The 26,969-nt window shown below is 41.0% G+C and overlaps 1 protein-coding gene across 3 annotated transcripts in view; it reads right to left on the bottom strand.

Annotated features, from left to right (window-relative positions):
• Positions 1–26,969, bottom strand: part of YIPF7 (Yip1 domain family member 7) — a 177,891-nt gene that overhangs the window by 11,683 nt on the left and 139,239 nt on the right. For 2 of the 3 annotated variants that reach the window (XM_029588513.1, XM_029588502.1), the window contains one exon: positions 6,160–6,279. The exons of the other annotated variant lie outside the window; for it this stretch is intronic. In XM_029588513.1, coding sequence (XP_029444373.1) covers positions 6,160–6,279 — 120 coding nt within the window. The remainder of the gene's footprint in view (positions 1–6,159; positions 6,280–26,969) is intronic. 3 annotated transcript variants of the gene reach the window in all.

The raw sequence follows: 26,969 nt of genomic DNA, 5'->3' as shown, positions 1-26,969 counted from the left end.
GTGGCAGGAATCTAAGAGAGATTCTAACTCATTCATATTTTGCACCCGTTAATATCGCAGCTTCGGACTTACCCATTGGACATTGGCCATGTCAAAAATGTTCTTTGTGCTCAATTACTTTAGCAGGTCCCGACTGGATTGATATGCAAGGAAGAAAATGGTCGGCAAGAACTCATTCAAATTGTCAGACTGCTTATGTGATATACATTATAAAATGCCCTTGTGACATGTTATACGTTGGCCGCACTAAACGTCCTATACGCACGAGACTTATTGAACACAAAAGTTGTTTGCAGACTGAAAAAATTCAAGCTCCTATAGTAGCACATTGCCTTTCAAAAAAACATCAGTTCGTGGATCTAAGATGGAGGGTGATTGACTGTATTCAATTATCAGGGAGGGGAGGTGATCCACAAAAATTATTGAATGTTAGAGAACAGCAATGGATCTTTAAATTAAACACGATTCAACCGCAGGGTCTCAATATTGCGGTGGAATGGTTTTCCATGGTTTAAATGCCACCCTTATTTGATAACGTCATCATTGACGTAGTGTATCATGATTGGTTGTGAGTTTGTTTAAGAAAGGGCGCGCTTTCATTTACTCTGAGTTGAAGAAACGAAATATCGGCAGACGCCGCCATCTCTAGCCGCTCCACATCATGTTCGTGTACTGATTTCGTCCACTGTAATCGATAAGTACTTATTTGTTTTTTGATCTAATTCTTTTATTAATGATGCATATTTATATTGACAGCTATTTCGGCCCTTGACAAAGGCATGCGCCGAAACACGGATCCAGTGTCGGGCTTTTTCCATACTAGCCTCGTATGAAGAATATGGCGTTTCTTCATTCACCAACGCTAAGCTAAGTTTGTCAATTTGACTTATGAAAAAAGAAGAAAGCAAAAAATAGATGTATTCTCAGTATTGATTACAATAAGTGACTATTTTTCACACTATTTGGTGCAGTGTTTTCACGAAAGCAAAAAAATATATATCAATGACCTATGATTATAAAAGTTGGCAGACTCGTTATATGCTAAATTAGCATTACCAACTATGCCTATTTATGAGGTCTGGTATTTGTATGAAAAAAGAATTTCCCTCACTTGGGGTGATTAGGAATTATCGTAATTAATCTGTGGTGTTACAGTGTTTCATTTGGTGATTTATTCTCTGCTGCTACCACATCGCTAAATTTTGAAGAGAGTCTTTACAACATACACGTCTTTTTTATATGAAACATACTCTTGAAACTTCCCCCCCCCCCCCCCCCACACACACACACACACACACAAGAGACAGAGGTTTGAGCATGCTACCATTTAAGTGAACTGCAGCAGAGAAAAAAAGAGAACAATGCAACAATATAAATTGAGCTGCCAGCCCAAGCAATCCAAAATACCCTTACTGGTGCTTAACCATTGAACAGATAAGACACAGATTCAGGTAGGGGATTTGCATGTCACAGTCACCTGGATACTGCTGCTAATTTTGTACAAAATATCATTAAAAATCAAAGGATTCAAATATCGGTACGATATTTCAAAATTTGTCAGATATCGGAGCCCCCCCAAAAAACAGATAGGAAACCCCATGAATGGTTTGTGTGGTTTTCGTATCTTTAGACCCTTTAGATCTAATTGTTTAGCATCCTCCACCCTCCCGACCCCCCAAAAAACTTTTTTAAAGTACCTGGTAGTCTAGCGGGGATCCTGGGAGCGATCATCTTTAAACATGGCGCAGGCCATCCATTGCTTCTACCATGTGACAGGGTCTGGCCAATGGCACCAGTAGCCCCTCTCACATGGTAAGGGCAAAGGGCCATCAGCGCCATTTTGTTTACTGGCAGCCGATGGCCCAAGAGCGGGAAATAGCTCCCGGGATCCCCTCTAGACCACCAGGTACTTTAAAAAAGTTTTGGGGGGGTCGGGAGGGCTGCTGGACTACCAGGTACTTAAGGAAAGTTTTGGGGGGCTCGGGAGGATGGGAGGATTCTATAGAATTTGATTTTAGGGGTCGGGTGAGTTTATCGGTTTGGGGATCGGTCGCAGCCAATAAAAAAAAAAATGGCTACGATTCTGATCCCGATCACACGATTCCGATTGCAGATCCGATTCCAGACCTGATTCAAATCCCTAATACAGGGTCAGACAACAGATAAATCAAAAGCCAGGCTGGGTAACGGAACATGCCTGGCCATGAGCTTAGCGGAGCTAAAATCACTAAAAGCTGAGACTGCGGAGGGCCAGAACCACTGAATGCTAAAACAGCCATGAGCTTAGTGAAACTATAAGCCCAAGCCAGGGAAAACTTTCTTACCGAGAGAGGAGAACTGAAGGACAGCAGCAGGCCAGAAGGTGGATTGGTTCCCCCCTTGAGTGAGGGGACCCAGTGGCAGAGCTGGAGTTCAAGTTGACCCTTTGAGCAAGAGGACCCCAGTGGCAGTCCAGGAGGCAGAGTCACATCCTCCAGGAAGGCATGGTCCACCTTGAGCAAGGGGACTCCAGCGGCAGTCCAGGAGGCAGTCAGGTCTCCCAAGAGGGCGTGGATCTCAGTAGCAGACCGGGAGGTGGAGTTGGATCCTGACAAAGGGTATGGACCCCAGCGGCAGGCCAGGAGGTGGAGTTGGGTCCCCCCAGGAGGGCATAGACTCCAGCGGCAGTCCAGGATATGGAGACAGGTCCCTCAGGAGGGCATGGACTCCAGTGACAGACCAGAAGGTGGTGTCAGATTCCCCAGGAGGGCGTGGATCCAAGCATTGGCATGGACCTTTCAGCGGAGCAGAAGGAGATGGTTTAGATACAGTGGAACCCCCCAGGCCAACACTGTCCACCAGCCCAGTTGCATCTTTTCACATGGGTGAGACTTGGGATAGAGGGGGGAGGATAATAATAATACTTGAGTAAGTGGGAACACAAGAGGCCGCTTCAATTCTATTTTGTTGTTCATTGTGGGGCCAACAACCCCAAATTGCCAAATATTAAATGTTCTTGCTACCTTGTAGAAATGTATATAGTTGTGTAGACTGAGATTATTAACCACAAGTAGATAAGTGTACTGTTTGACATCCTATTAACCATGTATATAGTCATGTAGAAATGTATGTGCTTGTATAGTTTAATAAACCTATATATATTTGTATATACTTCCAGCCTTGTTCACAGTCCATTTTGTTTTCCTGGGGTGAAGGGAGGGAAATCCCACCCACTAATGCCTTCTTCCCCAGGTGGAGGCACCAGGCGCCAAGAACACGAGGACTGACTGAGTCTGCCATAGGGGGGATCCTGCCAGCTCATTCCAGAACCCAGGACCGCCCTACGAGGTAAGCAGTCCAGGGGGTGTCACACTCTGAAATTTTACCTACCATACACTTTTAAATCAAACACACACAGAATGTCAATTTACCCTCAATCTCTTTTCCCCAAAGTTTTGTGTAGAATAATTTCCCCACAAAGCAATACTTACAAATCCTCTTCAATCACCAGCAAAATTAACATCCTCTCTCAGTACTGCCTCAGAGTGGTACTGCTCTGGGCCTCATCTTTTTCCTGTGTCATCTAGAGTCCAACTCATTAAATCATGCAAAACCACCACAGTGATGCACAATTCAAAATGCCAGTCAGACCCTGTGCAGCAGAGAAGCGGTGCTCAGTCCAAGACACCACTACTTTCATCTTCCTTCTCTTTTTCCCCCTATTAGCCTGATCAGTGCAGGGAGAATGAATGTACTCCTGCACTCGCCCTGCCAGCTGCTGCTTTCCTGGACACACAAGATAGTCACCCACAATTTCATGGGGACTGAAGAATTCCACCGCAAAAACTAAATGTAACGGCTTTTGCCATGGCACCATGGGAGATCCAGGGCTTTGATGCAGTTCATTTAATTTTCAAGTGGGGATTATGTACTCAACAGGCAAGCACAATATTAATGGACAAATTAAAGGACAAGAAAGAGCTGAAGCATTCATTGCATGCCTATTACAGGCTAGTTTGGATCAATATTTATTGCATGCAAGTTAATGGAATCTCACAAAGTACTTTTATACAGCTAACCTATGAAGATTTTGGGATGCAGCCACATTCAATTTAGAAAAGCAAAACAATACAATAGAGAACTTAATTTCTTGCTTTCTAAAGGAAAGTGTCTGCTATTATAGACCAAGAAGTGCACTGAACAATCAACTTGCCCTGAAACAATAGACAGTCTATTTATAGTACCTGAATGTAATCTACTATGAAAGCCTGAAAAGCAGAATATAAATAAAATAAATAATTAGAAAAAGCGTCTCACAGAATATGAAAGCATAAGAACTGCCATAGTGGGTCAGACAGAGAATTCATCAAGCCCAGTATCTTTTTTCCAACAGTGGCCAATCCAGGTCACAAGTACCTGGCAAGATCCCAAACAATAAATAGATCCCATGCTGCTAACACCCAGGGATAAGCAGTGGCTTTTTCCCCAAGTCCACCTGATTAATAACAATTTATGGACTTCTCTTCTAGGAATTTGTCCAAACCTTATTTAAACCCAACTACTCTAACTGCCTGTACTGTACCCTCTGGCAATTAATTCAGGAACGTAATTGTGCATTGAGTAAAAAAGAATTTTCTCAGATTTGTTTTAAATGTGCTACTTACCAACATCATGGAGTGTCGCTTAGTCTGTGTATGTTTTTGAAAGAGTAAGTGACTGATTAACATTTATCTGTGCGCTCCTCCTCCCCTCCCCCACCCCCTTGGGTCTGACTATGAATTACCCCTATGCTTGGGGTGGGGGGCACCACATGAAAAATTATATTTACTACTATGATTTATCTTCTGGTTCGTAGCCTGAGTCAGGGATGAGACAGGGTCCTGGTTACCCCGATACCACAATTCTGTGCCCTTCCCAAACAATCTCTCACTTGTGGCACCATAGACCAGCTAAAATCATCTCACCAGAAAAAAACAGTAATTAACTCTTTTACTAGTATTGTGTAAGTAGTCAGTAAATCCAACCAGAACATTAAATGGGAAAAGTATATTAGTGAAGTATAATATAAACTTGCAGCGTTTTCATTTTATATCAAGCAATGCAAAAATAACACTGGGTATGGCCTATTAGCCAGGGCAACCAACGTACTCATATGGATAGTAAAAAAAAAAAAAGAAAAAAAGAAAAGAACGCTAATAGAGGATGGGGAGAAAAACAGTGACGTACACAACTTAAAAAAATTGTCTTTACCCCTCAGTACTCAAAAGCGGGGGGGGTGGGGAGATCCATCTCAATGTCACCAGTTTGTAACAAGCACCCTGTCCCAAACACAAAATTGATTGGGGAAAAAAAAGCAATGAATAAGATGAAAAAGTCCCTTTTGATGGTGGAGCTGGCCAAATGACAGGCCAAATAGAAGAGCACTGCAGTGTTTGAAAGGTCTCTCTCCTGGGGAGCTTCCCCAAATGGTTTACTTGGTACTAAACAGAAAACTGGTTTGGTTTCAGTTTCTTATAGGAAGACCACAGTCTGCCAGTCTTTCTTTTCCAGCAAGGGTTTATGCTTGAATTTGCCTGAAAAGCTGAAGAAATGAAGATGAAATGCTGAATTCGGGGACAAAAGGCAAGGAAGTAAACCTTCTCCCTCCTCTGCTAAGATACTGTGGGCCGGATTTTAAAAAGGTTACGTGCGCCGGGCCTATTAGTCCCGAGACGCGTGTAAGTCCCGGGGCTTTACTAAAGGGGCGGGGCGTGGACGGGGCAGGGAGGGGGCGGGGTCAGGCTCCTGGCACAGCGGCCATATTTGTCGCTGTGCCGGGGATCGTGCGCCGGCAGCTGGCTGGCGCACGCAACTTACACCTGCCCGGAGGCAGGTGCAAAAGGTAAAATAAAGGTCAGGAGGGTGTTAGAGTAGGGCTAGGGGGGGAAGGTTAGGGGAAGGGGTGGGAAGGTCAGGCTAGGGGGGAGGGAATGGGGGAAGGCAGCTCTGCTCAGCATGCACAATTGTGCACCCCCTTGCAAGCGCCGACCCAGGATTTTATAACATGCACGTGCCTGCGCGCACATGTTATAAAATTGGGTGTACATGTGTGTGCACTGGGTAGCGCGCACACACGTTTGCCCACGCGCAACCTTTTAAAAACTACCCCTGTCTGTGCAAAGTTTAGATTAATTAACTCACTCTCTTAGGAGGATGATCCAAACATGTGCTCCTGGACCTGGAAATCTCTGGAAATGAAGTCTCTCGGTCTCACCACTCTTGGCTCTTCTGTCCCTTGTTGGGATTTTATATGGAACTCGGCTATAAAACAAGAGCAGCTGTCTTTCTCTTTATTTCCTTAGAGGGCAGATTTCTGTCTCTTCCTCTTGATAATTAGCTCTTCAGGAGATGAACTGATTAAAGGGTTGCAAGATACACTCCACTTTTCCTGGCTGCTAGCTCCAACTCCTGGCTGAATCCACCCCGTACACACAAACAGAGCCAGCCAAATTGCTCCTTTCCTACCTTAAAGGTCTCCTAGCATTCCTTTGGCTTCCTCCTCTGCTGGCTATGTACTGCTTTTCTCTAGAGAGGGTAAACAGTATGTTCTTTTCCCAATTTGTTAACATTGTGAGTGCTGGATGCTAGTTCTTGCAGAACATTTGTCAATTGCAGGAGAGTACACAGGGGTTTTTTGACATTTTTTTTTCACAAACTTGTTTATTAGTTTTCAGTAAAATATTGAACAGCCATCATAGTAGAAACATTCAGCCAACATTATATCCCTCCCTATCATCCCACCCTGCTCCTATCCTTCCCTTTTCTCCCTTCCCTACCACTCTCTTAGTACGTTCTTTCATTTCCTTATTCAGAATATTAGCACTATGGAAGTTTGACATATTTCTATATTCCTTCACTTTGGCTGCAGTGGCTTGCAGACTCTGCAGGGTTGAAAATCCTTTTTTGACAGGTCCAAAATGCATTAAAACTTAAGACTTGACATACTGGATCAGACCAAAGGTCCATCAAGCCCAAAATCCTGTTTCTAACAGTGGCAAAGCCAGGTCACAAGTACCTGGAGGATCCCAAGAGGTGGATAGATTCCAAGCTGCTTATCCCAAGAGTAAGCAGTGGATTTCTGCAACTCTAACTTAATAATGGCTAATGGACATTTCCACCAGGAACCTGTCCAAACCTTTTTAAATGCAGCTACACTAATACCTTTCACCACATCCTCTGGCAAAAAATTAAAGAGCTTAATTATACATTGAGTAAAAAAATATTTCCTCTTATTAGTTTTAAATGTATCACCTAGTAATTTCATTGCATGTCCTCTGGTCTCTGTACTTTTTGAAAGAGTAAACAACTGATTAACGTTTACCTGTTTCATTCCACTCATTATTTTATAGCTAAAGAGTCGTAAACCTTTTAGCTTTTCTTCATAGGGAATTGCTCCTTTCCCTTTATCATTTTGGTCACCCTTCTCTGAACCTTTTCTAATTCTGCTATATTTTTTTTGGAGTTCTGGTGACCAGAACTGCACACAATACTCAAGATGAGGTCACACCATGGAAATATACAGAGGCATTATGATATTCTCTGTTTTATTATCCATTCCTTTCCTAGAATTATATTTGCTTTCTTGGCTGCTGCTGCACACTGAGCAGAAGATTTCAATGCATTTTCAACTATGACACCAAGATCCTTTTCTGAGTGGTGAATCCTAATGTGAAACCTTGCATTATGTAGCTATAATTTGGGTCACTCTTCCCTAGTATCACTTTGCACTTGTCCACATTAAATTTTATTTGTCATTTCCAAGCCCATTCTCCCAGTTTTGCAATGTCCTCCTGAAATTTCTCACAATCCTTTTGTGATTTAACAACTTTGAATAATTTTGTGTCATCTGCAAATTTGATCACCTCATTTGTTGTTCCCATTTCCAGGTCATTTATAAATATATTAAAAAGCAGTGGACCCAGAACAGATCCCTGGGCCATTCCGGTATTCACCATTTTCCATTGGGAAAATTTACCATTTAGTCCTACTCTCTGTTTTCTATCTTTTTACCAGTTGGCAAACCACAATAGGACACTGCCCCCTAACCCATGACTTTTTAATTTCCTAAAAAGTTGCTCATGAGGGACTTTGTCAAATGCTTTCTATTTATGCCCTGAATAAAATTAGTAAATTTGTGAGACAAAATTTCCCTTGGCTAAAACCATGTTGGTTTTATTCCATTGAACTATGCTTATCTATATGTTCAGCAGTTTTGTTTTTTATGATAGTTTCTACCATTTTGCCTGGTACAGACACATTAAACTCACTGGTCTGTAGTTTCCTAGATCATCTCTTAATCCCTTTTTAAAACTTGGCATTACATTGGCAACCCTCCAGTCTTCAGGTACCAGAGATAATGATACTCATATTTCACAAATTTCCAATAGCAGGTCTGCAATTTTATTTTTCAGTTCTTTCAGCACTCTGGGATGTATACCATCTGATCTAGGTGACTTGCTACTCTTTAGTTTGTCAATTTGGACTAGTACATCTTTCAGGTTCACTGAGATTTGTTTCAGCTCTCCTGAATAATCATCTTTAAATATAATTTCTGGCATGGTTGTCTCTCTTACATCTTCCTCAGTGAATACCAAAGCAAAGAATTCATTTATGGGTAGATTTTGAAAGGTGCGTGCGCGCACACACTTGGAGGCAGCAGTTTTAAAACATGCGCGTGCGTGTTATAAAATAGTTGGGCCATGCGCACATGTGCGCCAGATTTTATAATCCACGTGCACAAGGGGGTTACAGTTTTTTGCAAATTTCACATGGTGATGCATCCCAGCCTTCCCCAGTTCCCTCCCAGTCCACTGCAATTAAGGAGGGAGGGAACTTCCCTACCCTAACTTTCCTTACCCTTCCCCTTTCCTCCCTACCACCTAAACCCTATCTCCTACCTTTTTTTAAATTTTATTTTGTTGCTTACTGTATCGGCCGCCTCTAGTCCCACCTCTTTCCTTTGGCCTGGCATCATGCATAACCCCTGTTTTCCCTGTGTGCACCTTTTTTAAAATCTACCCGTTAGTGTCTATGATATGGTTTTGTCATCCCTAAGTGCTCCTTTTACCTCTTGATCATCTAATGGTCCAACTGACTCCCTTGCAGGCTTTTTACCTTGAATGTACCTGAAAAGTTGTTGTTATGAGTTTTTGCTTCCATGGCAAGCTTCTTTTCAAATTCTCTCTTTGCCTGCCTTATTAGTGTTTGCATCTGACTTGCCAGTGCTTTTGCGGTTTCCTTTTTTCTTCATTTGGATTCATTTTCCATTTCTTGAAAGATGTTTTTACCTATTATAGCCTCTCCCACCTTACTTTTTAGCCATGCTGATAGTCCTTTAGCCTTCATTCTACCTTTTTTAATGTGTGGAATATATCTGGTCTGGGCTTCCAAGATATTATTTTTAAACATCATCCATGCCTGAGCTAAACTCTTAACGTTTGCAGTTGCTCCTTTCAGTTTTTTCCTGACCATTTTCCTCATTTTAGCATAGTCACCTTTCTGAAAGTTAAATGCTGTCGCAGTAGATTTCATTTTTGCGCTCCCTCTAGTTATGAAGTCAAATCTGATAATGTTGTGATCACTATTGTCAAGTGGCTCCAACACTGTTACCTCTTATTCCACATTCTGTGTTCCACTAAGGACTAGATCTAAAAAGTTTCCCATCCTGTTGGTTCTTGTACCAGCTGCTCCATGAAGCAGTCATTTATTTCATCTATGAACTTTACTTTTCTAGAATGTCCTGATATAGCATTCACCCAGTCAATCCTGGGGTATATGAAATCATCCATTATTTCTGTGTTGTAAATTTTGTTAACTTCCCTAATTTTTTAGCATTTCATTGTCTGTTAGTTCATTCTGGCACTTATGAGGATCAAGCTGAATGAAACCAGTTTGATCCGTATAAGTGCCAGTATGAAAGTTAGCTTTTAGGTTGCTGGTTGTTCTGTGAGCATTCAGCTGGTTTCATTCAGCTGACATCTTCGCTAGTTAAATACTTTTGTGAAAGAACAAATAAGATAGTCACACTACTGCTCTAAGGAACCAAAACACTGAAATGGTGCTGGCAGTGTTGGCAGCTCTCCTTTAAGAAAAAGAGAAGTTTTAAGTTTTCATACTTTCTATTCTTAAAATTTGCATATAGAAAATTCTTCAAAAAACACACATTCATATCACCAATGATTATAACTTAAGATGAGGTCTTGGAGGAAATGACATCACTGTCACAGATAGCATCCTAATTTCAAGCTCCTCTATCCAGCAGGCTAATCTCTTTGATATCATAGGCATCTGAGATTCAATCGTTCCCTGAATATCAGGTTTGACTGTGTGATAATGTTGGTTAAAAAGAAGGCCATGGATTTTTGCAAGTTTTCATATGTGAAGTTGGATGGGGATCTTGAGGTCAACCCAGAGAAAATGGTGGCTGACAACTCCTCCAAGTTCACGGAGGACTCTGAAAGCGTGTCTCTACATGCAGGTGCTGATCTATCTATTCACGACAAGATGCGCACCTGGTTTGGTGATCTACGGCAGGACATAAAGTCCTACAAGAAGGAAATAATGACTTTAATATCGGAAATTCAAGAAGACCTTTCAGGCCTATGCCACAGGATTGATGAATTGGACCTTATGGTCGAGTCGCAAGTGGAGGATTTGAAGTGTATGCAGAAGGAACATGCGGGTACTCAATCTGTGTGTGCATTTTTGGCTGAAAAATTGGAAGATCTTGAAAATAGATCACGCAGGTGCAACTTACGCTTCCATGGTATGTCTGAGTCCCCCCGACTATCTAGACTGTACTGTCGTGGTTATGAAGATCTGCCAGAATCTACTAACTGAGGGGGAGAGTTCTCCTGCTGACTTGCTACCCATCATAAAACTAAAAAGAGCCTTTGCTTGAAAATGAAAACAAATTGTTTTCATATTTTGTTTCAATGGGTCATAATTTTATTATAATAAATTTAGTCAAACGTAACTTAAATTCTGAAAACTTTATAGGAAGACCTAAAAAAAACCTCATGTTGGGCATGTACTATGTATTTATCCCTATCATGCTGTTGGAAATACAGTGCATCTGATTATTTCATTTACTTCAACCATGTAAAATGAAGGATATTTTTGCTTTAAAGAAAGAAACACATTGTTTAATACTGCTGTGGAGCACTTGTACACAAAGATTTTTGTTATTAAAGATGAAGGTTATGTAAACCAATGCTAACACCATCTTGTTTCTGAACTCTCAAAATTGAAGCCCTTTTATTTGGCTGCTTTGCTCTTCATTACCTTTCTGGTTGTAAGCTTTACTTGTCTTATTGTAAATAAAATAAATAAATGTGCTGTTAAAAAAAACCAAAACAAAAAAACCTAAAGAGAGCCCATCGATCTCTGGGTTCCGAAAGTGCTAACAAGCCCCAGGACATTGATGCGTTTTTTCACTCTTATGCACTTAAGGAGCAAATCTTCAACATTGCGAGGAAGCAGTGGTCGTAGAAATGGGAGGGGCACAACATCTCCAATTATGCCGAGATCTCTTCCACACTCTATGGAAACAGCAGGAGTTTCATGAGGTCATGAGTTTAATGCATTCTGAAAATGTGTGATATCGGCGGCTTCATTCCTTTGGACTTTGTTTCACCATCTGAGGAACATCACATTGCATTAAATCTGTGGACGAGGCAGCGGTGATGTTACACGATGCTGGACAGTTCAGTCCAAGCAGAAGGCACCACTTCAGCCCTGAGAGGAACTTTCCCACTAGCAGCGGATTGTGAAGGGAGGTTGGAGATTGCACCGCAACTCTGAAAGCTCGACACCAATTTGCAGGAGCAACTTGAGCCCCGAAATTTTTGGGTCTTGTGATTTCCTACTGTTTATTTTTGGTATTACCAAACTTGTAGCTAGAGTTTGCTGCTGTACTGACCTTGAGTTTCTTTTCAACAGTTTGTTCACATGTATGTGAAATTTATGATGGTGATTTTGGGTAATTCTATCTTTAATCAAGATGGATGACAATTGTTCAAAGTTTGTGCATTTTGGCATTTATATTTGATAGTTTTATTGCTTGCTTGATGGGGAAGTTATTTCCTTTTTCTTATGATATTTCCTCATTTGGTTTCTCTGGATGGTAGTCTACATATCTTGGGGGTGGGGGGATGAGGGGTTTTTTTATTTTACATTTAGATGATTTCTGTGGTTTCTTTTGCCATTTGGAATGCTATTTGGTATCATAATGTTTGGAAATATCTATTTCCTAGGTAATATCTTCTGGAATTTGGAAATATGGTTATGGGAAGCAACTGTTGGGTTGATAAACTCTTGAAGAGATCTTTTTCAAAGCTTCAGCCAAAGGGTTTCTACTTTATTTATATTTCATGGCTGAGTTTAAGTTTATTTTTTTAAATGTGAAGAGTCTCAATACCTTCAGGAAATGACAGCTACTTTATAAGGAGCTAGACAAATCGCAAACTAGTATAGTGTTTTTACAGGAAACACACCTAGAACAATGGTATGAGTCTCTGATGCGATCTGATAAATTCCCACAGCAGCTTTGGGCAGTGTGTTCCCAATCTGCGAAGTATGCTGGGTAGGCATTCTATTGTGGAAAGATTTTCTCTTTGAGTATAAATCATGCTATGCAGACCTGAGGGGCCATTATTTGTTCTTCATCCTTATCATGGGGAAGGGATGGTGGGGGGAGCAACACTTACACCTTTCTTAACATATATGCTCTGAATTCTCATAAGGGGCTTTTTTTTTATTCTCTTGGGAGTCTAATGCAGGGAACAGTGAAAGGAACTTAATTATTGGGGGTGACTTTAATGTGACCTTAAACCCAGCTTTGGATAATTCCCTGGGGTGAAGTCCTGATCCTAACTCTTCAAGGGCTGCATTTAAATAGTTTAGGTCTCAGGGAAACGTTATAGATATCTGGAAGTTAAGATATCCTAAGTCATGGAATTTTACCTTTTTTTCTTGTCCTCATAAAACCTACTCTCACATTGATCTATTTCTATTTGATAAGGGGATTGCGGACCGGGTATTAACTGATATTGAGTCCATGTTATGGTCTAACCATGCTCCTATTTGGTTTACATTGTCTTTTCATAATTATGATATGGGTCAAAGATACTGGCAGCTGAATGACTTGCTCTTAGATTATGAAGTCTTTGTTGATCGTATAGGGGCTGCTATACAGGAATATTTAACTTATAATAATGATGGATGAGTTACTCCTGCAGTGGTATGGGACTTTTTGAAAGCCGTGTTAAGGTAGAAATTTATTTCCAGATCGGTTTTTATTAGAAAGACAAAGAAGAGCGAGCGTCAGCTTCTCTTGATTCAGATAGGTCATAAGAACATAAGAACATGCCAAGGGTCCATCAAGCCCAGCATCCTGTTTCCAACAGTGGCCAATCCAGGCCACAAGAACCTGGCAAGTACCCAAAAACTAAGCCTATCCTATGCTACTGTTGCTAATAATAGCAGTGGCTATTCTCTAAGTCAATTTAATTAATAGCAGGTAATAGACTTCTCCAAAAACTTATCCAATCTATTTTTAAACACAGCTACACTAACTGCACTAACCACATCCTCTGGCAACAAATTCCAGAGTTTAAGTGTGCATTGAGTGAAAAAGAACTTTCTCTGATTAGTTTTAAATGTGCCACATGCTAACTTCAAGGAGTGCCCCCTAGTATTTCTATTTTCCCGAAAGAGTAAATAACTGATTCACATTAACCCGTTCTAGGCCTCTCATGATTTTAAACACCTCTATCATATTCCCCCTCAGCTGTCTCTTCTCCAAGCCGAAAAGTCCTAACCTCTTTAGTCTTTCCTCATAGGGGAGCTGTTCCATTCCCTTTATCAATTTGGTCTTTGTCTTCTTCTGTTTATAGCCAATTGTCCGAGGCTCACAATAGATTTGCTGGCCTTGAGGTCACATCTATAGTGCACCATCTAAAATTGACACAACAACTATTTTTTGAAGGTGGAAATAAAGCCAGGAAGTTACTGGCCAATAAATTTAAAAAGTGATTGGCTCAAAAAATTCAGTGGGGAACATTCTGACTGACAATAAAGCCATTCATGAGCATTTTTTGCAATTTTACTCGTCTATATAGCTCTGCTGCTATTTCTTCTGAGGCCATTGATAACTACCTTGATAATGTTCCTCTTCCTTCTCTTTCTGATTTTTAGCAGTTTCAGCTAGATAAGGAGATTTCAGAATTAGAAGTATCAATAGCTATAGAGTCTTTAAAATTAGGGAAGTCACCTGGACTTGATAGCTTTACTTCACGATTTTATCAGACCTTTGCTAAATATTTAATTCCAATATTGGTTACATTCTTTACATTTTTGCAGTCTGGAGGTGCATTGCTCCCTTTCTTTAACATGGGTATTACGATTTTGGTCAAGCTGAGCCGAGACCCAACTCTTTGCGGTTCTTATCACCCAATTTCCTTGCTTAATACAGATTTGAAGGCCCTAGCTAAAATCTTGGCTATGAGATTGACTGGCTTTATTGCTCAAATTATCCATCCAGATCAGGCTGGCTTCATTCCGACCCATATGGCAGCCGATAACATATGCAAGATTATTGATATAATATGGTGGGTCAAATTTCAGAATGTTCCCTCTGTAGTTCTCAATGTTGACACTGAGAAAGTGTTTGATTTGGTTCATTGGCCATTTCTGTTTAGGACGTTGGAAAAAATGAAATTTGGTGTATTTTTTTCTTCAGTGGTTCAGACAATTGTATGATCAACCCAAAGCATGCATCAAGGTAAATGGGGACTATTCATCACATTTTCAGTTGGTAGAGGAACGAGGCAAGGCTGTCCCCTGTCTCCTTTACCTTTTGCTTTATTCTTAGAGCCATTTGCCTTGTGGATTAGGGCTAATCCCACCATTACTGGTATCACCTATGGGGATTTCTCTTCAAAACTCTCTTTTCGCTGATGATGTTCTTTTTACTTTGACAAATCCGGTCAGCTCTCTCCCAGCTATGGTGAGAGAAATGGATGCTTTAGCCTGGTTTCTGGGTTTAAGATTAACTGGGAAAAATTTGAAATCTTAAATATCACTGTTTCTCATCAGATTAAATATCGGGGGGGGGGGGGTTATTGGTCACAGTGATGATTTCTTTCAATTGAATTATCCTCCTCTTTGGTCTAGCATAGGCAAAGATTTGGAAGAATGGAATCGCAATCATATATTCTGGATCTGCAGAATAGCCACCATTAAAATGATTATCTTGCTGAAACTCACTTATTTGTTCCAGACCCTACCTGTGGAGGTACCTGATGCTTTACTGAAAGCTTGGAAGAGGAGGTTAATGAGTTTCATTTGGTAGGGTAAGCCTCCAAGGGTGGCTCATCAAGTTTTATTTCAGCCCAAATTGAGTGGAGGTCTGGGTGTTCCCAAATTAAAGTGGTACCATGTGGCTGCTCATTTTAGGGCCATAGTGGACTGGCACCGCCTCCATTCCTCGAAGCCTTGGGTTATTTTTGATCAGGCAGTTTTGGGCTCCCTCCAAATCTCAACATTGATATGGCAACCTAAAAATTCTTGGTCTTTGGTTCCTGTTCTGCCTTCATCTCTCTCCCTTTCTTTAAGGGTATGGTATAAGTGGCATAAATTATTGGTTGAGACAAGGGATTATCACTACAGCACATCACTGTACCATAAATGTTTATTCTCACTGGGTTTGTTGAATCCAGCTTTTCAAGACTGGTACTCTCAGGAGATTTTACTTTGGGAAGATCTGTGGGGTCCTTCTGGTTTTTCTAGTTTCTCCTCCTTACAATCTAGATACGAGCTCTTAGCTAAGGATATATTTCCTTATTTACAATTACATCATTTTGTATTATACTGCAATTAAAATGTTCATTCATGATCTACTTAACTTGCTGGAATGCAACAATTCTTCCACTGAGTTCTATACTGCCATGTTTGTCAAAACGAAACATTATCCTTGAAAAAGGACAAGTACGTCCGAAACACGGTCCCGTGTCGGGAGACCAGAGTGTAAGCAGTGAGTGCAAGCAGTGAATCGACACAAGAATAATGACCAAGGAATGGATATAGAAGAATAAGTACGGAGCTAACCATCGGAAATTGTTCAATGGAAGAATTGTTGCATTCCAGCAAGTTAAGTAGTTCATGAACGAACATTTTAATTGCAGTAATTAAAAAAGTCTTTAAAACATTTTTTTATACAACTTTAACGATTGTGACCTATGATTAAATATAAGGCAGAGTCCTAAAGTGACAGCTACCACAATGAAGCCTATTATGATGGTCATGAGTTCTAAATTAAGAGTTGATATGATCATATGAGTGTCATTGAATGTTTCATGATACGGATGCATGTTGGTACTACTAGTGAAACCTTCCTACCTTAGGGCTTGGGAGTTCGATTTCAACTGGTATTGCCTCCTGCAGAATGGAAAGAAATTTTTAAAGCTACGGGTAAAGGCTTAATTTCAGCTGCCTTTATGGAGAATGGATATAAAGTTTATACCGCTGGTATATGACTCCTCTTAAGCTCCATAAAATGTTTCCATCTTTTTCTACTATGTGTTGGAGGGTCTGTTTGGAACCAGGTTCTTTTTTCCACTTGTGGTGGGTATGTCCCTATATCAAGAATCTTTGGGATGCGGTAATTCGATGGATGGAAGAGATTTTACAGTACACTATTACTGCTTCCTCAACATGATCTTCTTAATGCTCCTCTTTGCCTATGAAAGATTGTTTGTCCAATATGTTTTTATTGCATCCAAATGTGAGATAGCCAGGCAATGGCAGGCCTTGCAGTTGCCTTGTCTTAAGGATGTTCAATATAAAGTGGAGACAGTTTATAATCTTACCAAATTTACAGCTTCTAAGAATAAGTCCATGCACCAATTTAAAATGGTGTGGTCTCATTATAAGGTTTGGAAGCATTCTGTGTTAAGCACTTCCTAACTAGTCCTCTCTTGCAATAAAGCTTTTTGGTATCATTTCTTGCTATTTGTATTTCCAATAGCAATATTTGTGTTGCTAGGGTTGGATGGGTGGGGTAGTATTTGGTTCTGTTCTGTGCCACATTGATGCTATTTGTACATTGTGTTCCTACTATGTTTGGGGTTTTATCTTTACCTGATATTGAGTGCTGTAATATTTTATTGTCTTCGTCTTGTCTTGATATTTTTTTTAATCTGCTATTGAGCAGATTGTTAGCTACTAATGCTACCATGATATAATTCTTGCACCCTGTTATATGGTATTTAATATGGTGTGATGTATGGATGAACCTCAATAAAAATTTCAAATTATATGAAAAAAAAGACGAGGTCTGGAAAATACCACTTTTTCTACTAAGTAGATATTACCATCTTTTGTATGATGTTCATATATGTTTGTTTCATAATGATGGGTCTATGAAGTACTGGTGATTTTGAATTCCACTATTGTTTGATTGAATATTCACACTTTGGTTACATTTCCACTAGTGTTGTCAATGCTCTCTTTAACATATAGTGCTACCCCTTCACCAATTTGATCCATCCTATCATTGTGATGTAATTTGTACCCTGGTATCACAGTGTCCCATTGGTTATCCTCCTTCCACCAAGTCTCTGAGATGTCAATTATATCTACCTCTTCATCCAAGGTTATACACTCCAACTCTCCCATCTTATTTTTTAGACTTTTAGCATCAGTTAACAGGGGTAATTTGGAATCATTCTGCACTTTAGACACATGGTCCACTTTGGCATTTATTGCAACCTCTCTACAGGGATGCCCTATTTTTAATATCCTTCAAAGATACATCATTCTGAACCATGCACTTCTGAGCAACAGTCTGCTTTCCCCCATCATCTGGTTTACAAGCTGTGCTACCTTCTTTTTAAAGGTTAATGCCAGCAGCCTGGTTCTACTCTGATTAAGGTGGAGTCTATCCTTTCAGAAAAGGACCCTCCCCCCCCCCCTCTTGCCTAAAATGATGCCCAGTTCCTAACAAACCTAAAAGCCTCCTCCCTGCACCATCATCTCATCCACGCATTTAGACTCTGGAACTCTGCCTGTCTCAGGTATTGATCTCACCCAGATAAAAAAGTTTAGATGATGGCCTCTGTGTGGGTTTTCTAAAGTATGCTTCCCTATAGTTATTATGTATACTTTTTCCCCCCTAGATTTTATTAGGCTTCCTCATAGAAAGAAGCCTGTATGCCTGGTACATAAGAGGGAAAAAGAGGGCACTGGGGGGGGGGGGGGGAGGGATGAGAGGAGTCCTAATAGGTACATCGGAATGGGGAGCATTTCTGAGAATGCTACCCTGGGGGTTCTAGATTTCATCTTTCTACCTAAAACCCTAAATTTGGCTTCAGAACACCCCTCTTGCACTTTCTTATCTCATTGGTACCCAGAAGTACCAAGATAGCCATCTCCTCTCTAGCACTATCTAACATCCTATCTATGTGATACGTGAGGTCTTCCACCTTCACATCAGGTAGGCAAGTTACCAAGTGATCCTCATATCCACCAGCCACCCAACTATCAACCTTCCTAATAATTGAATCACCAACTATAACTGACGTCCTAACCCTTCCCTCCTGGGCACATGCTCCTGGAGACCAATCCTCAGTGCGAGAGGATACTACATCACCTTGAGAGCAGGTCCTAGCTACAGAATTGCTTCCTGTCTCATCAAGCTGATGCTCTCCTTCCAGGTGACCTTTCTCCTCCAAGGCATCACATGGGCTGCTGGATTGGAGAAGGAACTTCTCTACATTGTCGCTGAAGGTTTTCTCTATATACCTCTCTGTCGCTCTTAGCTCTCCCAGATGTGCCACTCTAGCCTCCATGATCAGACTCGTTCTCTGAGGGCCTGGAGCTCTTTGCACACACGCAACCTCTCGCCAGCTGGGAGATAATCATACATGCAGCACTAAATGCAAAAGATTGGAAAGCCTCTGTCTTGATGCTGGACTACTTCCTGCATCATAGTTTTGTTGATTTGTTATCAAGTTAAAATTTCTAAGGGAGCAGGGATGTAAATTTAACCTAAAGTACTTTTAGTCTATTGATTTATTTTATATTTGTCTAGCAATAACCCTCAAACACTACAATTAATCTACCTATATCTTCCTAATTACCCACCTTATTGACTCATTTTGAATTAAATTTCTTCTGTATAAAATCTGTGCAAATTACTCGTACTAAACACAATTATGTAAAATCAAAACATATAAAAACAAATAAGGTGTAACAAATAGATAAGGTATTGCATGGGGGCTTGTGGGGACAGTAGGCAGATGAGCCTTCCGGTCTTCTGCTGCTAGGGGTGCAGGGCCTCTGGAAGCTGGAGCTGTGGAGTGTGAAGCCTGAATTGCTCCCTGTGACCTTTGGAGTCCTCTCCCGGGGGCTGTTGGTAATGGTGTGCAGATGAACCTTACAGTCCTCTTCTGCTGCAAGGGGTGCAGTTTGAAGCCTGGATTGCTTCTTGTGACCCCTGGAGTCCTCTCCAGAGGGAGTCAGATCCAGATGCAGCTTAGTCCACATTGTAAGGCTTTAACACATTATAAGCTCAAGGGGGAAGGAATCTGGTTTATAGTAGTTTGCTACATCCATTACACTGCAACCATTATTTTATAGACCTCTATCACATTCCCCCCTGAGTTGTCTCTTCTCTAAACTGAACAGCCCTAACCTCTTTAATCTTTCTTCATAGGGGAGCCATTTCATAAGGTTATGAGTGAGAGGAGCTGAAGAAACACAACAGGAACAACCCAAATTCCCCAAAGCAAAATAATGAGATAATAATGTGATCTATAAGTATGCAGCTACCTGCGAAAGATCTATAAGTATGTACTACCTTCAAAAGAATAACAAGCCAGATCCATATACAGTTGGTGAGACAGTGCTTGCCTATTGTATGCTGCACAATATTGCAATCAGGTATTGCATCCCAATGGAAATAGACCCTTATCTGGAAGAGGATACAGAGCACCCCCCAGCACACTGATAGGAAAATATTCTGATTGGAAGTTAGGTTTACAGCAGAATCATTTAGCAATAGTTTGCATGAAAGTATTGATCTCGCCCAGATAAAAAAGTTTAGATGGTGGCCTCTGTGTGGGTTTTCCAAAGTATGCTTCCCTATAGTTATTATGTATACTTTTTCCCCCCTAGATTTTATTAGGCTTCCTCATAGAAGGAAGCCTGTATGCCTGGTACATAAGAGGGAAAAGGAGGGCACTGGGGGGGGGGGGATGAGAAGAGTCATAATAAGCACTTTAGAGGAGGAGGAGGATGACGCTCCGTGTGTTACCTTAGCATCCCTTATAGGCAATAGAACTCTCAAACAAGTACAAAAATAACTGACTGCATACTAACATATCCAAACAATACCAAACTGTAAAGCTGCAACAGGTCTGATCAAGAATCACCAGGTTAGTATTTCAGTACTCCTGCTTGAATATTGCATAACTATCATCTCCACCCTGATAAAACATAGAACATCCTCTATCAATGGGGACGGTTACAGAGTTGCAGATGCCTGAAAAAATGACCAAGACTTAAGCATCAGCTACTAACTGAATATTAGTTAAAGCAGGTTTTATTGATTCTGCTAATTTGTTCCTCAACTGAGTCCCAGAGACACAGAAGGAGTCACTCCTTGGATTCAGTGAGCTTAACATGTTTTACGCAGGGAACATCCAGCAAGTTACATTGTGATGAGTATAATAAACGAAGAGGCTAATAGATCTTAATAGCTGAACTGAAAAAAGGTGGCACTAAGTCATTGATGGCTTTAAAAATTATGGTAAGGATCTTAAAACTTTACTGTCAAGAGAATGGGGAGCCAGTGCAATTTAAACAATGTAGAGCTAATGTGATCACGAAAAAGTACACCAGCCACCCGGGGCGGCTCTATCATTTGGCAGGGTGAGACAGCAGCCTCAGGCATCAAACTTTTGAGGCTGCAACAAATGCCCCCCAAAGCACCTCTGCACCTCACCCTGCCTTCAAATAAATGACATCTTCGGCACGGTATAAACAATGCACCTGTGGGGGTTCCCAGGACCCCGCAGGAAGGAAGAGGAGCTCAGTAAAGGTGGCCCCGCCATTTAAAGATGACGACCCATGACAGCGCAGGGCGATGTCATGCCTGCAGGGATCACATGCCCAACAGACAGTAAAGGATCCCGCAGTAAAGCATCCAGATGAACTGCCAGAAGAAAAAAGACCTGGTGAAGAGGGAGAATGTGACTGTGAGTCTGTAAGGGATGAGAAGGGAGTTAGGAGGGGAAAAGGGCATGAATGAGTGAGGAAGATGATCAGATGTGAGTAAGAAAATACAGGGTAGGTGAGAAGGGATGGGGGGGCAGAGGGTGAGTGAGAGGGAAGGGATAAGAAGGAGATAAGTCAGGATGGGGTAGAAATGAAGAGGAAGGGAGAAGAGGAAAGGGCTGGAGTGAATGAGTGGGAAGACTAGGGAAAGTGAAAAGGGAGAGGATAAGTGAATGGGGAGTGAATAGAAGGTAGGTGAGTGAGTGTGAGGAGACGGAAGGAAATGGTGTGAATGAGAGGGAAGATGGTGTTAGTGAGATGGAGATGGAAGAGTTATGAGTGGGAGAGCATGCAGGGCCACAGTTTTTCAAGTAGCAAGACTTCAATGATTACAATTCCTTTTTCTTCCCTCCAGAGTGGGCCTGGAAGAGGACATTGTGTCACAAGAGCCTATGTGGGTAGAAAGAAGGAGGTGCAATCACTGTGGCTGGAAAGAGCAGAAGCAGCAGCATCCTGCAGCGTATCCCCATTGGCTGCATGGGCTGAGAGGTGAAGTCTGATCCTACTTGGGTATTCCAGAAGGGGAGAAGAGTGAATGAACAAGAGAGAGCATTTGAGTGAGCATAATTGTGAACAAGTGTGTGAGAGAATGAACATATGTGTGTTAGTGTGTGTATATAAGAAAGAGAGAGAGTAAAGTTTGTATGCAGTCCCTCTCACAATAATTCAAGGCAATCTCAGCATGACTGGAAATCAAAAGATACCATGTATGGAGAGTGGGGAATTTTTAATCTTTATTTTAAGTATTATTATTATTATTAGATATTTAATATCTGCTGTTTTAACAATTTTTATGAGTTTAATTATTGAATGTTGTTCTTTTTTCAGCTGTTTTGAAATATTTTTTTATTAGTGTGGCTTTAGCATTATGATTAAAGTTTTATATTTCCTGATTTTACTGCTTTATGAGGAATGGTGATATTTCTGTTTTTCCATTGTTGTACTGCATACAGTGTCTAGCTTTATGCAATCCCCAGTTCAGTTTTTATCTACATGTTTATGTTTCTATTTTATGGTCTCTTTCTTCTGTATTTGATGAGGGTCTATCTGTGTTTTGTATGTGTATCTGAGGTTAGGTATTCTGCTAGCACATAGTTCTGTGTAGAGGCTTAGAGGAGCCTGGCTTGTTCTGTTTTTGTAATAGGAGGTATATTGCTGTTTTAGGGCTGGGTATAATATTTGCAATGCTTTCTTTTCATAGGTGGTGTTGTTACTGTTTGAGTGGTAGCAACTAGTGCTGTTTTGGTATAGAAGGTTTAGTATATTGTAATTGTAGTTCAGTTTATTCATGGCTTTCTGAGGACCATGCCCAAACCCATTGCACTTTACAATAAAGATAATATGATATGGTTTCCAAGGGTCTTTTTTGCTTTATTACAAGGTTTCTTCATTGGTACCATAGAAGTGCATATAAATCTAATATACATTTTGTTGTAAGTGATCTCTTTACCTCAAAAGACAGTACTTTGAATGTCCTTGCTACATATAAAATCTGTTATTATATATGCATTTTTTAATTGCATGTGGGGAGGGCTAGGTTTTAGGAGCTCAAAGCTGTAAGGTTTGCCTAGGGCACCTAATACCCTTGCACTGGCCCTGAGAGTGTATGGCACACACAGAACCCCATCATTCACCCATCTCCCACTTCCTCAAGGGGCAAATGCTGGGGAAGCATGGGAGGTAGGTGATAGGGTTCCTGGGAGTGTGGCAGGGTTGCTAGCATCCTAGAAATATTATCCTTGATTCTCTATCTACCACTCCTCTGGGAACAATGTCCCCTGTCTCTCTCACTCCCCACCCCTCTTCCCTAGCATTTCAAATCACTGAAAGAGCCAGACTCCAAGAGGGACTCCCCACACCTCAGCTCACTCAGTGATTTGAACAGAACCATGTTTTTGGTGGGAGGCGGGATGTGTTACCTCATCCCTCGCCTCAGGCAGCAGATTGTCTTGAGCCACCCCTGCTGCCACCATATGAACCATGGCAGTATGTACCAACTATAGCATGCAAATTAAGAGTAAGGAAGCCCAATATAAAGTGAGTTGCAGTAATTACATGAAGAAGTTATCATGGAATGCATTACAGATTAAAAATTAGATTCACTTAAAAAGGTTCGACATTACGCTGTAAAGAGAGTTTGTAAAACAAACTCCTGGCAACAAATTTAATATGTGGATGAAGAGAGAAACTGGGATCAATAACTGTGCCCAGGTTCCTGACCTGATATTTTACTGGGATTTGAAATCCTTCAAAATCAAGTTTAATATCTGAAGCAGTCTTAGGAAAAAGGACCAACAAAATAATTTCTGTTTAACTAGCTTGTTAACGGTCAGCTAGGACTTAATGACTGAGAGGCAATTTGAAATTCTCTTTAATGCATCATCTATAGGAATGATGACTGGGAATAAAATTGATATCATCTGCATACAGTTTTAATCCTAAATCAAGATCAGCAAGCACTTTGCACAGTGGAGATATTAAATAATAATGCTGACAAGGCAGCACTTTGCGGAACACCAGCATGCAAAGGGAAAAGGGCAGATTTAGCCAAGCCAAGAGAAATCCTCTGAAAACAATTGAGAATGAAAGAAGAAACCATTCGAGAATCACTGATGTGACACCTAACTCTTTGAGATACATAAGAAGTATATTATGGTTCAGAGTGTCAAAAGCAGAGGAAATGTCCAGCAAAACTAAAAAGAACTGAGTACCAGAATCAAAACCATGATGGAAGACATCAGATCAAGAGAGAAATAAGTTTCATGCTGTGAGCAGAACAAAAGCCAAACTGGCTATCATCAAGAAAATTATTTGCATCAATAACATTTTGTAGCTGACATAAAACTATTTTTCCAGAATTTTCACAAGAATAGGAAGAGAATAAATGGGCTGATAAATCTCTAGCAGTGAGAGATCTAAAACGGACTTTTTAAAAAATAGGACACACTGAGACCATTTTAAGTTGATCTGGTACCTTACCTTCGGATAGGGAGAAAGTGATGAAAAAAATAAAACTGCTCAGCTCAGATCATAATACCTTCATGAGTGCTGTTGAACATGTGTTTAGAGGACAAACGTCATACATCCTCCCAATTATGGCATCTACTTCGGTAGTGGTCATGGGGCAAAAGAATCCCATTCATTGCCTGTATCATGCATGGTAGAATGTAACAAATCATTATTACTACTAAATAGAGGCATTAGATTCTTCACTGTATCATGGAAAAAACATGCAAAACTATCATAACTGATCATGAACTAAGAGGAATGATTTGTAATTGGAACTTGTGTCAGCAAGTTTACAATATGAAAGAGTTCCTGAGGTTTTGATACAGATTCTATATAAGTGGAATAATAAGCCTTCTTAGAATCACCAAGTTTTGTTTATATTCAGATCCTGAACAGATTTATTTTTCTCCAGTGGTGCACAGCATACCTGACCAATCATTTAGGGCCTCATTTTCAAAGCACTTTACCGCGTGCGATAAATTCGCGAATCGCGTTAACAGCTGTTAACGCGATTAGTCATTTGGTATTCAGGGGGCGGAGTTGGGCGGAGCATATGTAAAGCGGGAACCTGTGTATCGTGTGCGGCGAAACAACCGCAGTGTTAGCGCGGCTGCTATCGCGGATTTTAACTCCAACTTCGCGTTATGGACTGCGCTACGGGCCAGAAAAGGATTATCGCCATCCACGATAGTTCCGGACAGCCTGTTGCAGGGGAGAGAGAGAGCGAGAGAGGAGAGAGGGAGAGAGAGGAGGAGAGAGAGGAGAGGAGAGAGGAGAGAGAGCGAGAGAGAGGAGAGGAGAGGGTGAGACGAGGAGAGAGAGGAGAGAGAGAGAGAGAGAGAGAGAGAGAGAGAGAGAGACTTAAATAGTGCCTATGCCCTACATAGGTATTTGAATCCCTATGGGAGGGCTACCTACTAACTCGGGGTGGGGATTAGGTATGAGCGTCGGGGGTTGGGGGCCACTTTTGCATTCCACATGAGACCTACGGACAGAACAGTGGTCTCTAGTGCAGATTTGCTCTCCGTCGGAGTGTAGGACGCTCACTCCAGAAGTGGTTTGGGCAACGTTCTCTCTACCTAGCTGATGGACACTCTACCTGGGCAACAACGATGCTAGGTGAGAGAATGTTAGCCAAATCTCCGCTTGGAGTCAGCGTCCTCACTCCGACGGCCAGCAAATCTGCACTAGAGACCACTGTTCTGTCCGTTAGTAGTCATGTGGAATGCAAAAAGTGGCCCCCAACCCCCCGACGCTCATACCTAATCCCCACCCCGAGTTAGTAGGTAGCCCTCCCATAGGGATTCAAATACCTATGTAGGGCATAGGCACTATAGTAAGGCGCTCTCCTCTCTCTCTCTCTCTCTCTCCTCTCTCTCTCTCTCTCTCTCCCCCCCCCCCCCCGCACACGATTGTTTCCCCCACTGCACGAAGAAGCCTCATTTGCATTGGTAACGCCCCCTAATGCGTTACCAATGCGATATTGGAAAATAAGGCCCTTAGTCAATTTATTCTCAGGGATAAACCATGAAGGTCAAAGCAACCAGTTTGAGAGGGACAACAGTATGCAGTGAGTCAATCCAGCCCTCTACTTGCCAGCATCTGCCATGGACAGGGGATCAAATTAGAGATGGAGCCAAGTTGATCTAACTTGCTATGTGTCAACTGGTGGCTGCATTAACATATTGCAGGAAATGAATCTGATATCCTGCTTTAAAGAAGGCAATGAAAAACAAAAGGATATCAAATAGTGGTCAGACCACAGAATGTCATAACAGGTATACAATCAGGAAGTTCTTGGTCAATAATTATTATGCAAAACAATCAGGTATAAGGTTTGTCCTAGTTTATGGGTGGGATGATGACTGATCAAAACCCATCCCTTTGCCAACATGGTGTTTAAAAATTAATCATAGGCACTTGGGGGAGGGGGCATCAACATGCAAACTGAAATTCCCAACTATTGGGTAGTTTTTGGAATTTGCCATAATATGAAGCAAAGGAGAACTATAGGCAAGCAAATACACCAATTTGAAGGAGAAATAAAGCAGCAGTAGTTCAATTTAGGTTCACTATCTACCAAAATCTGTGAAAAATTTAAAGACTCCTTTGCAACCCCCATATCTGTCAGTTTAGGATCGTGAGAAAACATTATACTTAGGAAAGATTAAGTTGATTAAGCAATATTATATATCACTGCAAACCAAATCTAGTTGATCATCTTTACTAAATTTTTAAGTGTAGTCATCTCTTTACGAATTGCCTGTCCATTGACAAGACATATAGAGAGTTTAATTCCTGTTCTAAACTATAACTTTTGGTAAGAGCACCAGATCCCACTGAGATAAACCCCCAGAATCATAAATATGTACTATCTATGTGCGGGTAAATAGATGTAATGCCCATGTCCTAAAATCACAGGAATTGCTTCTCCCATAATAAACAGAAAACTACCTTTCGACACAAACAGTGAGAAACCCACAAATGCCCAAAAATTGCCTTAAAAAAATGTTTGTTTAAATAAAGCAAAAATACGTAAAAAGGATAATACCTTACATTCATGAACTCATGGCCACACACAATAGAGTATACAAAGGAGTAAGCTC

This window comes from Rhinatrema bivittatum, chromosome 1, assembly GCF_901001135.1.
Source record: "Rhinatrema bivittatum chromosome 1, aRhiBiv1.1, whole genome shotgun sequence".
NCBI classification, from domain to species: Eukaryota; Metazoa; Chordata; class Amphibia; order Gymnophiona; family Rhinatrematidae; genus Rhinatrema; species Rhinatrema bivittatum.
Note: the sequence above shows the minus strand (reverse complement) of the source record. Positions and strands in the feature narration are given on the sequence as shown.